The sequence below is a fragment of the Schistocerca americana genome, chromosome 1 (assembly GCF_021461395.2).
Source record: "Schistocerca americana isolate TAMUIC-IGC-003095 chromosome 1, iqSchAmer2.1, whole genome shotgun sequence".
NCBI classification, from domain to species: Eukaryota; Metazoa; Arthropoda; class Insecta; order Orthoptera; family Acrididae; genus Schistocerca; species Schistocerca americana.
In genome coordinates this window covers 91,468,984-91,484,040 of record NC_060119.1, presented here as the reverse complement: position 1 = coordinate 91,484,040, position 15,057 = coordinate 91,468,984, and the positions used below count along the sequence as shown (strand labels likewise).

The window sequence follows — 15,057 nt, the reverse complement described above, 5'->3', positions numbered from 1 at the left end:
TTGTGGGTAACCTTATGTTTGCTTGTATCATCAGGTTTATATCTACTTGCTCTGTTATTAATACTTTTATTTAAAGAGGTCTTTCTGAACTGAATAATTATGATTAGCTGAAAGTAAGAGCTATTTTAAATATATCTTTTAACATATTTATTTGTGAAATGATTAAATAAATATTTCTTAAAATATTTAATGTCATTTCTGATATAGTTCTCATGCATAAGCATTATTGATAGTGACAGAAAGAGAGAGAGAGAGAGAGAGAGAGAGAGAGAGAGAGAGAGAGAGAGAGAGAGAGAGAGAGAGAGAGAGACAGAGACATTAACATAATTTGACAGGACTCTAGGTCTTTCCTACCTTTTGTGCTCGCTGCCGTTCAATCTGACTGACTAGGGCTGCACTCTGGGTATGAGATTCTTTCATTAAGGGCTCCATTCCCTGCATTATTACTTGCGCTCCCAGAAACTTATTCAGCAAGGAACGTGCCTCAATATCTTCCTCTGTGTCATCTTCTTGTGCACCTGTTACGGAATAAATATCCATATTTATAAAAAAAATCAGAGTATAGGCAATGTTACAATACAATATATAAATAGTTTTAAAATAATTCTACCTAAGAACACACCTTGACAAAATAGAAAGAGCTGCTGTAGTACATAAGTCATCTTTTTGAAGAGCCTGATGAGGTTATGTGAAGTCAGACATGTTAATTATTACTGTAGATAACACACTTTTTTGCAAGTTTCACTTCTTGCTTTATGCAACCTAGGTCTTGCATTCCAAGCCCAGTTTCTAGTGTTAATCTTTCAGAGGGATTATGCATTGCTTCTGATGTACTATGAAGGACAATATTTACAACTGCCAAAGAAATTAACTGGTAATTTAATTTCTAGTGCAGCAGCCAGAACTCATGCCAGCAGATCTTTCTCTGTCTCTAGAGGAGTCTCGTCAATTAAACTTTGCATTACTACCCTATTGCTACATTTCTGCATATCAGGATGTGCAACTCTAAGACTTTTCTCTTTCCCTCAGCATTACACAACTGAATGGAAACTGTTGTAGAACAGAAATGGAATGTTTCCAGATGTGGGTTCCTGTTCAAAATATTATGTACTCACTCCCCTCTAAAAGTCCTAGAAGTATGTAACGGGAATTTCTGAACACCCTGCACAATCTTCCTGGAAACTCAATAATTATTGTCCTGTTAGGGAAATACGTTGTCAGATTTGCAGTCTGCTCCTGTACGATGATGAGTGGCAATGTAAATGCTTGTAGACAAGCTATCACTTAAAAGAAGTGGACTATTCAAGTGTTTAACAGGCAAGTAAATCAGTACAGGTGTGTGTGTGTGTGTGTGTGTGTGTGTGTGTGTGTGTGTGTGTGTGTGTGTGTGTGTGTGTGTGTGTGTATTCACATATTAAATATGTCACTGCTGTCAATGACGGCAATCTAAAGAGGGTAGCTTATTGAGAGTAGCTTATTTTTTTATCTCTTGTGATGTCCAGAAGGTGATGCTAGCATTTGTAGGTAGGTTTTAGACAGCCAAATGTTTATTTGTACCCATCTTCAATAGTTTCTCAGAAGCTCTCCACTTAACTCAAAATTAATGTAGCATCTGTTATTGGGTATTGGGGAGTTGGTTTGACATTACCACATGTAAAGTTCTTCTCTGTGTCACATGTTTATCTCTATCCTGTGGATGGCTGTCACGAATGCTTGAACTTTATAACTTTTTATGCAAATGACAGAAAAAGGGAAGGTAAAACTAAGTGTTGGAAAACAGCATACCACTGTTGAGTAGCATCACCGATCTGTCAGTCAAGATCACCATTAATACTGTTAGCTTTTCAGTTTATGAGACACTGGTGTTTTGAAATTTAGTTAAGCACATTTTTGTACAGCCTAGTGATAACAATCATACATCACCACCTCCCTTCTCATTACCAACAGTGTTCCAGGGACTCAGTTCTTCTACTATCATGAATCAGACACATTATTACTGCTTACACTAGCAACCTATTACCCTCTCAACACTAGCATGCATTATGGACACAATTATGGAGAATTGGGACAATGCACTTTCCATGTAAAGCAAAATTATGTTCAGGAAAAAAGTTTTTATTGTTCATTAACACTGTAAGGACATTTTTAAGGAATTCTCCAGAAAGACATCCTAGCAGTTGGCTCCTAGCCTTTTATTTCTTGTAATTAGTTTATATGCAAGTTCTGATAAGCAAGGGAACTATAAATCCTTGCAACATAACTTTGATATTTAAACACTGCCGATAAGTAGTCTATAAAATAGATCTATTTGTATTTAGTCTCTATGAAATATCATGACAATTTTGACTGCAAACTAGGTTTACTTTCAGAGGAAGGGACTCGATTTGAGCATTCATTAGCTCGGTTGTGGAAAATTGTACAAAACATTGTTGTAAACATCATCACATGTCCTTGCCACTTTTGCAGCCAGTGGATCCAAATTGCATCTGACTGACCTTCTAATATAGAAATTAGAAGTTTGCTTGCTTGTAAGTTTAAGAAGGAAGAAATATTAGGCTTTATCTTCTCTTTGATTAAGGATGTTGACAGAGTCCTTTTCAAAGGAGCCATCTCAACTTAACAGTATGTTTTAATGGATTTTGGCAAACCTAAATATGGATGGCAGGAACAGCTATTTTAACTTGCTCCTCCTAGATACAACATATACTACCAATTGTGCACAACAATATGCACTGAAACAATTTGTTTTGTTACAAGAATGTCACAAGTACTTAGAATTATCTATACAATAATCTAGGTTTTTCTTAATTCTCATTGTTTAAGTGTACCATTTCTGTAAAGCTTTATCTGTTAACTACTATTCTGATTAACTAGTGCTTATAACACTTAAAATCAATGATCCTGACGTCTCTCAGAGCAGATCAATAAGCTAAATAAAAAATATTTGTAAGTTCTAATGGTACAAAGGAACTATAGGAGGTGAATTACAACTTACCGTGTTCAGAGTTTCTCATTCGATTCAGTACATCATGTACATCGGTCACTTTAGACTGATTGTCAAGAAATGACCTATTGTCTTTGTCAGCCTTCGGTGTACTCTGATTACTGCCTGACGAGCTCACACGGACCTCTATTGTTGATGACTGTTTGGCACCTGGTGAGCCTGACAGTAAGAAATCTTGTCTTCAGATTCTTTTAATGATTAAAAGAACAGTAATACTCAATTACAACTTAAAATTTAACCAGTTATAATCTGTTTTTAAATGTTAACAATGAATAAAATACTTCTTTAAGTGTTTATCTATGGAACAGCTATAAATGGATTTCAGTGCTGTATGTAAGCTGATGGGCAGCAGATCAAACTTTTGAATTCTGTCCACCATAACTGTTCTTCAAAATTGGTAACTGTGTTATTATACAAGTCGTCAGGAGATATATTACCGCACAGCAGGTGTCAGGTGTTTGTGCCTATACTCAGATGATGTAATTTTTGAATCTGTACTCATTTTATTGTTCTCATTAGTTAATTTACATCTGCATTTTAACTGAAAGAAATCTCTGAAATATTATTGTTTGTTGCAACAATTAGTGCTCAAATTGGAGTGTTTGGGCTTTAACCAAATATATGCTATTATTCTTTCTTCCCTGAGGAAGAAATCAACAGTTCCAAAAGCTAGTTATAGTTTTTCCCAGTTTTTAAAATTGGTGTTAGTAGTGCTTGGAGTTTTGTCTCATGAAAGTAATTACTTGCAAGCCATCTGCCTGTTGGTAATTTTACAGTTAATATTACAGTTCACACAGTATGGCACATGTAGAGTCAAATAGGTACCAAAGCACTTGAGAATTGGAACACATTTTTGAAATGTGCTTAAAACCCATTGCTTAAAAAGTAATCAACAAAATATATGGGACATTTGTACCATATCTCCCTCATTGAAATATTGTGATGAAACAAATGGAAAAATTTCCTACAGATAATGCAATTATTAAAAAGCTGTTACAGAAAAAAAGAAAAAGCACTGAAAATGCAAAGTTAAGCTCAGCATTTGATGATGCGGGAAAGGTTACAAGAATTTTCCGGGAATTACTGAACCACACATATTACTTATTTAGAGACTATAGAAATATGGGATCCAGAACAGAGTCATACAGGGATCAGCTTATATTTGACAGGATAGGAACAACATGTAATTACAACATCAACTTTAAGGTACTGTACAGTACTGGATCTTTGTCTGTTCCTATTGTGTGTGTAAGTAGTGTACCATTCACTATCACTGTATATCTAGTCTTATCCACAGATAATTTCTGATGAAAATGGGTTCATCAAAATTGATGGGAAAGAGTTTCCTCTGTAATCTTTTGATGGACAATTGTCACTGCTTCATTACAGATCTACAAAGGGCAATTTTATGTATTGAATAGGAAAACTGTACATATATCTGTATACGGTGAGTGGTAGCAGAATTTTGTTGTCTGTTAAGCATTTGATAGTTATCCAGTCAGTATTTTTTGTAGGTAGGGTACTGTTATACCTTAACATTAAGCTTATTTTGTTAGTATATCCAAAGCACATCATTTTATGTGATTAATACTAATATGGATGTAGTAAATCTTTGGGAACAACCATCTAATTGACCAGCAGAACCAACTCTTAAAAATATAGGGCTGAATCAAAATGGGCCTCATATTTCTGGTGTGGCATGCTATTGTGTCGCCAACACTTGTGGCCTACAGAACTCATAACTCTGTGGCTGAATGTTGTACCAGACTGCAACCCATATACTTCAAGAACCATAGTGTTTAAGAAGACCGAAGCAATTATGTGTCATTTTAAACTTGTCATGCCTTGTGTATAACAAATCAGTAGTTTCAAAAATTTTTCACCTTGGGACAAATAAATCACATTTCACATTGGACTACCATAAAAAATGTAACATTAATAAAATCACATATAATGAACTACACTATGGCACTGATCAACTTAAACTGATTCACGCAATTTAAGAATGAGTTTATGAAATCGCAGCTACCCTAGTTGAAAGAAATGGTAGCAAGAAATAGTTCATACAGATTTCAGCAATTTGTTTTATAATTGATATTCAAGTGGGAGATTTCATAACTTCTACTGTATACTGAAATTCTGAAGATGGTGTCTTTTGTGTAAATGGACTAATAATGATACAAAGCTGAATCTATTTTTACTGTATTTCTACATTTGTACTCTGCAAGCCACCATGAAATGCATAGCAGAACATATTTATCATTTTTTAGGGTCTCTTCAGTTCTAAACATGTACAGAGCTTAAATTATTCTGTGTGTGCTGTAATTAGTTTAATCTTGTATTTGTGGTCCCTACAGGAGCAGTATATAGGGGGGTAAGTGCATTTCAGGCTTCTTCACTGAATACTGATTTTTGAAACTTCATAAGTAGGCTTTTGTGGGATGGTTTATGTCTTGTCTTCAAGGTTTTTAGCATTTCTGTGATGTTCTCCCATGAGTCATGAACCTGTGACTATTCGTTACTGCTCTTATTTCCATTCATTAAATATGGTCTGTTAGTCCTATTTGGCATGAGGCACACAATTGTTCTGTAAACAGTTTGATTTGTACACTGACTACATGTTCCAAATATCCTGCTAATGAACCAATGTCTGACAACTGTTTTACCTAGACTGATTTTGTAGAGTTCACTGATTCCAATTGTGACCCAGCGACATTGTAGTCACAACATACTACAATGCTGCTTCTTTTAAAGTGCACAATATTACATATCTGAACATTTAAAACAAGCTGGAAATTTTTGCATCACTTTGAAATCTTATCAAGATCTTCCTGATATTTGTGCAGCTTTCTCAGACAGTACTTCTTGTAGATTATTTACATCATTTGAAAAATGTCTTGGGATACTTTTAATATTGGCTGCTAGGATACTAATATACAACATGAATGACAAGTGTCTGAATACATTTCTCTAGAACACACCAGCAGTTACTTCAATTTTTGTTGGACTCTCCATCTAATATGACATACTGCATCCTCCCTTCTAAGAAATTCTCAACCCAGATTTAAATTTTGTTTGTTGTCCCATGCAATTGTACTTTTGTTAATAAATGTTGTTGTGGTACAGAGTCAAATTTTTTCGGAAGTCAGAAAGTACTGCTTCTACCTGACTGCCTTGATTCATGGCTTTCAGGGTGTCACATGAGATAATTATGAGTTGGGTATTGCATGAATGATGCTTTTGGTATCTATGATGGGTGGCATGGAGGAGCTCATTCTGTTTGAGACAACTCATTAGAATTGAGTTCATAATATAGATGAAATGATATTGATATTTTGCAGATCACTTCTGTTACCTTTCTTTTAGACTGGCATGACCTGTGGTTCATTCAAACCAATGGGCATAGTTTTTTATTTGAGGAATCTATGATACTTCATGGTTGAAATGGGAGCTAACTCAGCTGCAAATTCTATACAGACAGAGATTCCATCAAGTCCTGGAGCCTTGTGTAATTTTAGCAATTTCCGCTGTTTATCAACATTGCTGGCTCTGATATCTGTGTCGTTCATCTTTGCAGTGGTATGAGAAAATGGAGCAGTGCTTCTGAGTGTTCCTTTGCAAGAGAAAGATTGAAAATGGAGTTTAGCATTTTAAATTCATATTGCTACCCTCAATTTCGGTTCCTTTGTCACCCCTGATGTCTGAACATTGACTTGGGTGCCACTGGCAGCTTTCACATATGATCAGAATACTGTAATATTGATTGAAACTAAGATTTACTGATTGAAATTAAGATGAAAAATAGTGTCTATAAAATCAGTATCTAAAATAAGTGAGAATATTTACCAATTTGATGTTGACAATGATGTTACAGACCATATATACAAACCCCATTACATCAAGAAGCAGTCCATGTTGTGTTGGTTTTGTTACTTCTGATGCTTGTTTTATAGAGAGCACTAAAATATTTAAATTCAAGTAAAGAATGTTTTTCACATTTCCAACCATACAAAGTTAAATGCTCTCTTGATGGAACTAAGGGTATGTCTGTTGTCCATAATTTTACCTGTTTACTGAGTTCACTGCTTTTGTGCATATCTCATCTTATCTTGTGATCCAGAGTGAGTAAAATTTGTTGCCACATTCTGATTTGGTTTAGAAAAAATTTTTATTTTTCACTATTAGATGTGACAATTAATCGTATGTGACAAAACTTCACCCTATACTGAATGACGATGTTTCTTAGTAAAAATATACTGTTGTGTTCCATGTAAGTGAATGAACAGAAAAAAATATATGCAATATGCAAATGATGCTGTCTTTTTCATGTATAATCCATTCCTTTATGTTTTAAGAGTAAACATTTGATTTGTTTTGTAATAATCGTTATCCACACAGGAGTTATGAAAACCAGCTATCCAAGCCAAAGTCTTTATACAGTGACATGCTTGTTTAATTTAACAAATATGAAAACAACCTTGAGTAGCTACTCTAATTTGAGCCACTCTATTTGTAGTGCAGCTTTCACTATTGAATTTAATTGTTACAGAGTAATGCAAAAATTGAGGGTTGTACACAATAAGATGGTGGTAATAACATGCGAGCTGTGAGAGAACAAACATAAAATCAACACATCACAATATGTATTATAGATTCAGCACTGAACACAATAATAAATGGACAAGCAGAATTTGTGAGTTTTGTGTTAATATTGTTAGTTACCTGGGTCACTGGTGGGTGTAGTGACAGGACTACATCCATTGTTAAGTCGGAAGCTTGCAGAACGGAAGATGAGACCTGCCTTTGGATAACACCTCTGTGACCGAGAGTTGTCGCTGCTGTTGGCCTCAGCTGTGTCATTGCCAGATGTTACATTGTTAAGTCTCCCAGCAAAACATTCACCAACAATAATGTACAAATGATTAAGCTTCCCCCAGCAATGTCAATAGAAGAATAATGTGAAGTACAGAATGATGCCATTTCCAGAACATTTATAATGCTGTTAAATTTATCTGTACTGTATTAGGATGTAAGGATTGTTTTGGGTTCTTTTTCAATCAAGCAATTTAATAATTTCAGAAGAGCAATGCAGCTTTGAAATTTGTTCATGTGTGTTAATAGTGTTTAAAAAAAAGTAAGGGTAGGTCAAGCTAGCTATTATTTATCAACTTACTTGAACTGAATTAATAAACAGCACATTCTCAGGATACAAGCAGGGTAAATCAGAAGGTTATACATTAAGCTTGCTGAGTATCCAGTGTCCACTGCTTCTTGTAATGTGTAAGTATTTGCAATGTTAGACAACCATTATGTACTTCACAAAATCTTTATAGTAACAGTTAATACCTTTATACCTTTTGGAAATTTCCACCACTGCAATACTTAAAAGCACACTAAATAACCAGTAGGAGCATAATATGTTGAGCATACTAATTAACTGAACAATATGAGGCATTAGAAATGATATCTCTTCCTCATTTAAAAAAAGAAATAAATTGCGGTAACGCTAGCCACTTTTCTTTATTTATGTACACTCTATTGGCACAGTAAAATATTCTATGAACATCTAGCACACAACAAAGGAGATGGTTATGCCAACATACTATTAGTGGGATGCTTATTTGGCAACCAAAATCAAAGGTCAATGTATGTGAAAGTGCTGAACATGGCATAGCAATGCCTTTCCAATTGCAAGCAAATAGATGCAGTACATACCAGCAGCCTGTTGGAACTTCTGTGAGAGTGCCCTCACAGATCCTCCTCGAGCAACTCTTGAGAAACCTCCACTGGAAGGTGATGGAGAACCTTCCCTGTCATCTTGCGGTGTTGATGATCTTCTTCTGCTAGCAGATGTGGTTCCTGACTGTGACGTACTTGTGGTGGAAGACTTCTCAACAGAGCTTTGTTGCACTGAAGATCTAGAATATTTGCTTTCTGTTTGTCGACTGTGACTGCTGCTATAAGCTTCTTCATCTTCATAATGCCCACTAGTTCTGTCAGGACTGGATCGCATAGAGCCTGTGACTGAACTGGTGACATAGTAGCTACTCCTTTTGTAGCCGTCACTGTCATCACCATCGTCAAACTCTGTAGTGATGTCATGTCTAGGGGAATCTCTATCATCCCCTGATGACTGCAGACGAGTAGTGAATACCGTTTGCCCTTTCCCAGTTGTGTAGGTGGTTGTCTCACTTGATCCTCTAGTGACTTTTCCATAGCTTGTCTTACAGGAAACGTCTTCGTGATCATCATCTTCATCATCTTTAGTGAAAATTTGTCGCCGCACAGAGGCGGGAGTTTTATCTTTTGGGTGTGGTGATCCTCCACTTGGTCTTCGTGTGACAGTTGTTACAGTGGTGCTATAATATTGACCACCAGAGACTGGCTGTTGACTGTCATCTTCATAATCTGGGACAGTCTTTTCAGGTGACTTTCTGGAGGGGGAACTTCTTCCAAAGCTCTGCCTGACACTTTTGTTCTCAAGTTCCTGATCTTGTGTCTTAAATGTCTTGCTTGTAACAGTAGTGGAGCTCACATATCTCGGTGTTTCTTCTGCAGATTTGTCACCTGACCCAGTAACTCTGACACTTGACTGAGGTTTCCTGTAACTGAGGTCATCTCTTACTTTAGGCTTCCTGCTACTGTCAATAGAAACCTTCTCAGTTCTAGTTGTATCAGTCTTCTTAACATCATCTTCTGTAAGCTTTGACCGTCTAATACTGTTACTGCTAACAGCTGAGGTCGTAATGCTTGCTAACCTCACAGTGCCATCAGCTGAGTATTCTCGATCTGGTGATGTGCCCTTACCCACTGATGGCTTTCTGCTGGGTTCTGGAGAGTCATATTCTTGATCAACATCATCTCCATCTCTGTAATCCTCTATTGACAGTGGTTCCTTATCTTCAGGTGTCTTATACTGATAGTGAGATTTTGTTATTTTTGAAACAGGTTCTTCACCAGGACGACAGACAGTTTCACCTGAAAGGAAGATTTATGAAGACATTAGATAAATAAATGACAAAGTACAAGGTTGATAAATTCTTTGAAGCTGTACGATCCCAAAGGGCACATAAATTTACAAAACATTGTCAGGATGAACACATGTTCAATTAACCTTGTTTCACAAGGAAAGAATTGCAGACAGAAATACAGGACAGGTTCAGGAAGAACCACAGCACAACTGCTCCACATACAACAGGCACATTTTTAGATTTTGCAGAAATGCTCAAGTCAGTTTACCATGAATTGCTGCTTAAGGAATTGAAGACATATAATATCAGTGAGTCAGAAAGACAACTACTGTCCACCATCTTAATAAACTGCAAACAGTGCACAAAATTTACATACAAAATAGATAATACAATTAGGGATTTCCAGTCCACCAGCATACCAGTATTACAGTAATATAGTGCATTACCAACTTTCACTTCTTGCATTTCTTCCTGGTTCAGCTATAACTCATACAAAATAAGCTATCCAGATGACACCTCTCTTTTGTGTTATGGGAAAGACTCTGAAGGGCTAGAATCAGTTTGTGTTAGAGGTGAGACAAAAGAAACCTCATATTTTCTTCATGAAGTATCTCAGCAATTGATATAGCCAACATAAATTCCTTTGTACTTACATAGGCAAAAATATTTTTAAAGGGTAAGCCACACTAATTTTATATGAGCCATGTGCATTGCAGCAAAACATGGCATAGCCCAAAAAATCAGGTAATAACTTATCCCTACGTATCTCTCCTCCGTCTATCTAGTAATCACGCACTTGCTCTCTTATGAACTTCCAGATATCCCAAAACAACTCAGATTACTTCAAATATCTGAAAATCATGTGCCAGTCTAATGTCCTGTTATTTTAATGAGTTTTCTTGGTATCCTTGTTCAATAAAATTGGAAGATAGAGTTGTATGCTCATTTCCCACTGCTTGATATGTTCTTCCATTGCATATGCACATCTGAAGGATATTTCTTTTGGAATATAAAAACAATTCTTCCATCTTTCCATTTTTTATTTCATGTTGCTAGCTTGTATTGGCCATAAGTGTTAAATTGTGCATCTGGAATAATCACAACTGCCAGTAGGAAATGCATTATGATGTCTTGTCCATCACAGTGCTCCGTCTTAATTAATTCCTCTATAGCAAGCAGACCATTATGGACAGATTTTAGTGTTAAAAACACACCTGCACACACTTCCTATAAACAGGTACCAACTGCTAGACAGAGGACTAGCCAACACGCAAAGGTGCTCTACAGTAAGTCTGAGTATAGTACGAATACTGCGGAAAAGTGAAATTAAGCTAGTGCATGAATTCCTGCTATGAATTATTTGTAAAACAAAAATATCCATCAATACCTTCCTTGTAATTGTATAATTTCTTTGTACCAAATCAAAGTACAGCAAGTACAGTGACATTCATGACTTCAACACTAAAAGTAAGAGTAGTTGCTTCAGACAGAATCAAATTGAGAATAACAGACCATAGTCCTTATATCAAAGGTCAAATATGGTTTAATGAGCTCCCAGACACTACAAGAATATGGCAAGTATGTTTAACCCAGGAAATCAGCAAGTATTTTATCAAAATCATACAAGGAATATATGAAAGTTGTAAAAATAATTCAACCACAATGAAGATGAGAAGCCTGTCAGTCTATGAACACATTTTAAAAACTGAAACCATAAAGGGTTGTACATAAGATATTGAATTGCCAGGAGACCAGGAAGAAGCAAGTTCCATTTGTGAAAGAAGTACATTAGGGTCTAAGGAAACATAGTATAAAGAAAGAAGATGTATGAAACAGTGACAAATTCAGAGTAGTAATAGTGGGTGTGGTGGATCAATGCAATGAGAAAGTAAGAACAACACAGTGAGTATTTTTGGAAGAAGAGCAACAAAAATTAGTCAGAATAAATTAATATTGGCTAAAGAACCTAAAAAGTGAAGGCAACTGTGCTACCATATCCCATAAGTGACTGAAATGACCAAATAAATACCAGAAATGAGGGTTAATTTGCTTTCAAATATGACAATAGTAGTGAGAGAAGGAGAGAGAGAGAGAGAGAGAGAGAGAGAGAGAGAGAGAGAGAGCAAAAACTATCAACTTTCTTTGTCTTTGTCTTCTTCCAACATTGGCCTCCTCTGCTCTCTGCTCCTTACCACACTGCACCTAAAACTTGCAATGTCTGTCTTTCATCATTAATACATATCTTCAGTGTATCTTCCAGACTATCATCAGATTGGTTTCTTAGCCCATTCTCTTTGCAGTAGAATACTACCTTGACATCAGAGAAATAGGATGCTCACATCACTAAGATACAATTTTGTTGTGACATATTAATGCACAACTTTCTTTCCTCACTTTAAATTTTCTCCTTACTCTGTAACCTCTTTGATCATAACTGATCAACTCAGTGGCAGAGAATGAACAGTCTACAACATACTACAATGTGCTCTTCTACAGAAAATTTCTTAGATGAAGTTTGACACAAAATAAACAACACTGAAACCGCAAAGTTATATACTTAACAAATCTGCTGTTCAGATTTTTTCTGCATGTCGTTTTTCATGATTCTGTGTTGGTACTTTGTCATTTTTATTGTCTGCAGCTGGTATGTATACATTTGCCATTCAGTGCCTCTAGGCTGACTGATTTTGATGAAACTTGTCACAAGTTCAAGGTCAAAAAACATTGCGTACTAATATGCCTTGTCAAACCATTCCTCAGTAACATGACCAGTCTTGTTTCTTTTGTGTTAACATAGTATAGTTCACATTTTATATTATTTAATTCTCTGACAGTATGAGTCTCATAAAACTTTCTTCGTTCAACACACAGTAATTACTTTGAATCTTCTTTTTACATATTCACCAGAACAAAAGGCAAATAGCTGTATTGCTGTTAATTGTTCTTCCTAATCATGAGATTTCATCCATTGCTGAACTGAATGAAAGGTGATTTGTTTTCCTTCATTTACAGTAATTAAAAATTATTTGGTTACACCCCCAATAAAATTGAGCTTGTCAACTGCTGCTAATAACACTTTTTTTAATGCTTTGATTCATAAAAAGAATTTCTTCCTAGAGCACACTGCACATGGGCAATGAAACTATTCAGATACATCTCACAGAGCCTGCAAAATAAACCTGTCAATGAAATATTTCACACATCACTGAACTAGCTGTCTCATAAACAAATGTTTATCTCTAAGTGATATGTTCAGTAATACACAGAGTTCCTAAAACAAATTGTTAATAAATGTAAACAGCCTAATTAACTTTGCATATAAGAAAAATGGGCAAAAATTTTGACTCCTTCAGCCACAAGATTTATCAGTTCTATAGAGTCTCAGGAAAAGTGCTAGAGGAAAAGATGAAAAGAAAATACAATAGTCTTTCTGGTGAACACTAAAGGAAAAACAGGAGGAGGGAAAATTATCCCAGATTTCACAAAGCTATATATGACACTCAGATATTTCAAAATTTTTGTCAGTATTTAAGAATGTAACTTTGTGTGAATGTGTTTCCCTAGAGCCATGCACTGTTGTTATAGCTATTAACTCTTCAGAGAATTATTAAAAGGATCTCTCAAAGAAAATTAAAATAGATTGTGGCTGTAAATTTGAAGTAAACTAACATATCTTCACAGATGGCAGCTTCTATACAGTAGAATAGTGCAACATTAGTCACATTTGCAAACTTTTTCACTTCTGAACAGTTATTTTTGAGCACACACTAATATAAATACATGAACAAGAGAATAAATTTTTTTAAGTTTTGCTGTTCTTCCCACAATAGCTACAAAATTTTTTAATGCTGTGCCACTGAATATACTTTTGAGACAAAAGAGTACTAATTGTTGGAATGAATAATTACGTCACTAATGATAATGATCACTGAAAACAATTTTCTAGTATATGATAAGTTATACACAAAGCAAACTACTAAATGTATAAATATTTCATGGCTCACCTTTTTCATATACTTCCTGCAGGTGAACAGATTTATGATTTCCATTGTAATGCACAAAACTCAGTGTTCCCAACACAACAGTGACAACAAATACGTTTGGAACAACCATCCATGTTATAATCAAAACAGTTGAAGCAGATATGAAGAAAACAAGTAGTTCTAAAGCTGAACTTTTTGTGTAATCATTCTCCACATCAGGCTCCATGACTTAATAAGCATTTGCTTACAGCATCATTGTGAGGAAAATTTGTTTTCACTTTTCTGCTGTGAGCAGAGGATTCTCTAAACTGTAATTTTGGTCTAAATTTCATAAAGGAACAAATCATTTCTCCTTCAGATTAGTCTGTATCTTAACTTGAATGTGAATAAGAAAGTAATCCTCGATTATGTATCTGTACTAAGACACAGCTCACATATCCACCCAGGCTGCTGCTCTCAGTAGCAGGAAGGCAGTCACTGACTGCTTCCAAACTGCTGCAGCATGTGGCTCGGGCACACAGCCAACTCCCAGAGTGCCTCCAGATTGGTAGGTTTAAAAACCCCTGACCAACAGCCTTGAGTGGGGGCAGAAGCACTTCCTATCTGATCAATGCGACCAATGCCCTTCACTCTTTAACATACAGTAAACACAACCACCATATACTACTTGCTACATGGATGGTTTCAGTTATTTCTGGCAGAGCACATGCTGTCTGCACTGCTCTGCAAAATGTTTTGGAAGTTATTCTGAGAACTTGGCAGTGGGCCTAGGCTAAGAATTATCAGCAGGAACTGCTTACATCCTACCAAACTAATAAATATACTAGAAATTCACACATACCCTCGTTATACCACTTCCGGAAATGTATTCACTACATAGTTATGATATGTATTGGCAGCCCTGCACAAGTACTGTAGTACTTTATTTGCACATACAAGAATGCCAGAGCAGTTAACACCCTTTTGTAATTATAAAACATACTGAAACTGTTCATGCACTTTAATTCTTACTTAGCTAAGTCTGCTTCTTAATGTTTATGATGCTAATTATGACTATAGACTGTCATATGACAGTCAACAACAACAAAGACCACACATA

General features: G+C 35.7%; 1 protein-coding gene across 3 annotated transcripts in view; it reads right to left on the bottom strand.

Moving 5' to 3' along the window:
• LOC124548747 (titin-like) overlaps positions 1-15,057 on the bottom strand; it is a 491,683-nt gene that overhangs the window by 100,713 nt on the left and 375,913 nt on the right. For 2 of the 3 annotated variants that reach the window (XM_047125191.1, XM_047125193.1), the window contains exons 11-14: positions 8,720-9,982; positions 7,727-7,855; positions 2,996-3,163; positions 355-518 (exon numbers count right to left, since the gene is read on the bottom strand). In XM_047125191.1, coding sequence (XP_046981147.1) covers positions 355-518; positions 2,996-3,163; positions 7,727-7,855; positions 8,720-9,982 — 1,724 coding nt within the window. The remainder of the gene's footprint in view (positions 1-354; positions 519-2,995; positions 3,164-7,726; positions 7,856-8,719; positions 9,983-15,057) is intronic. The other variant, XM_047125192.1, reaches the window with a different exon arrangement.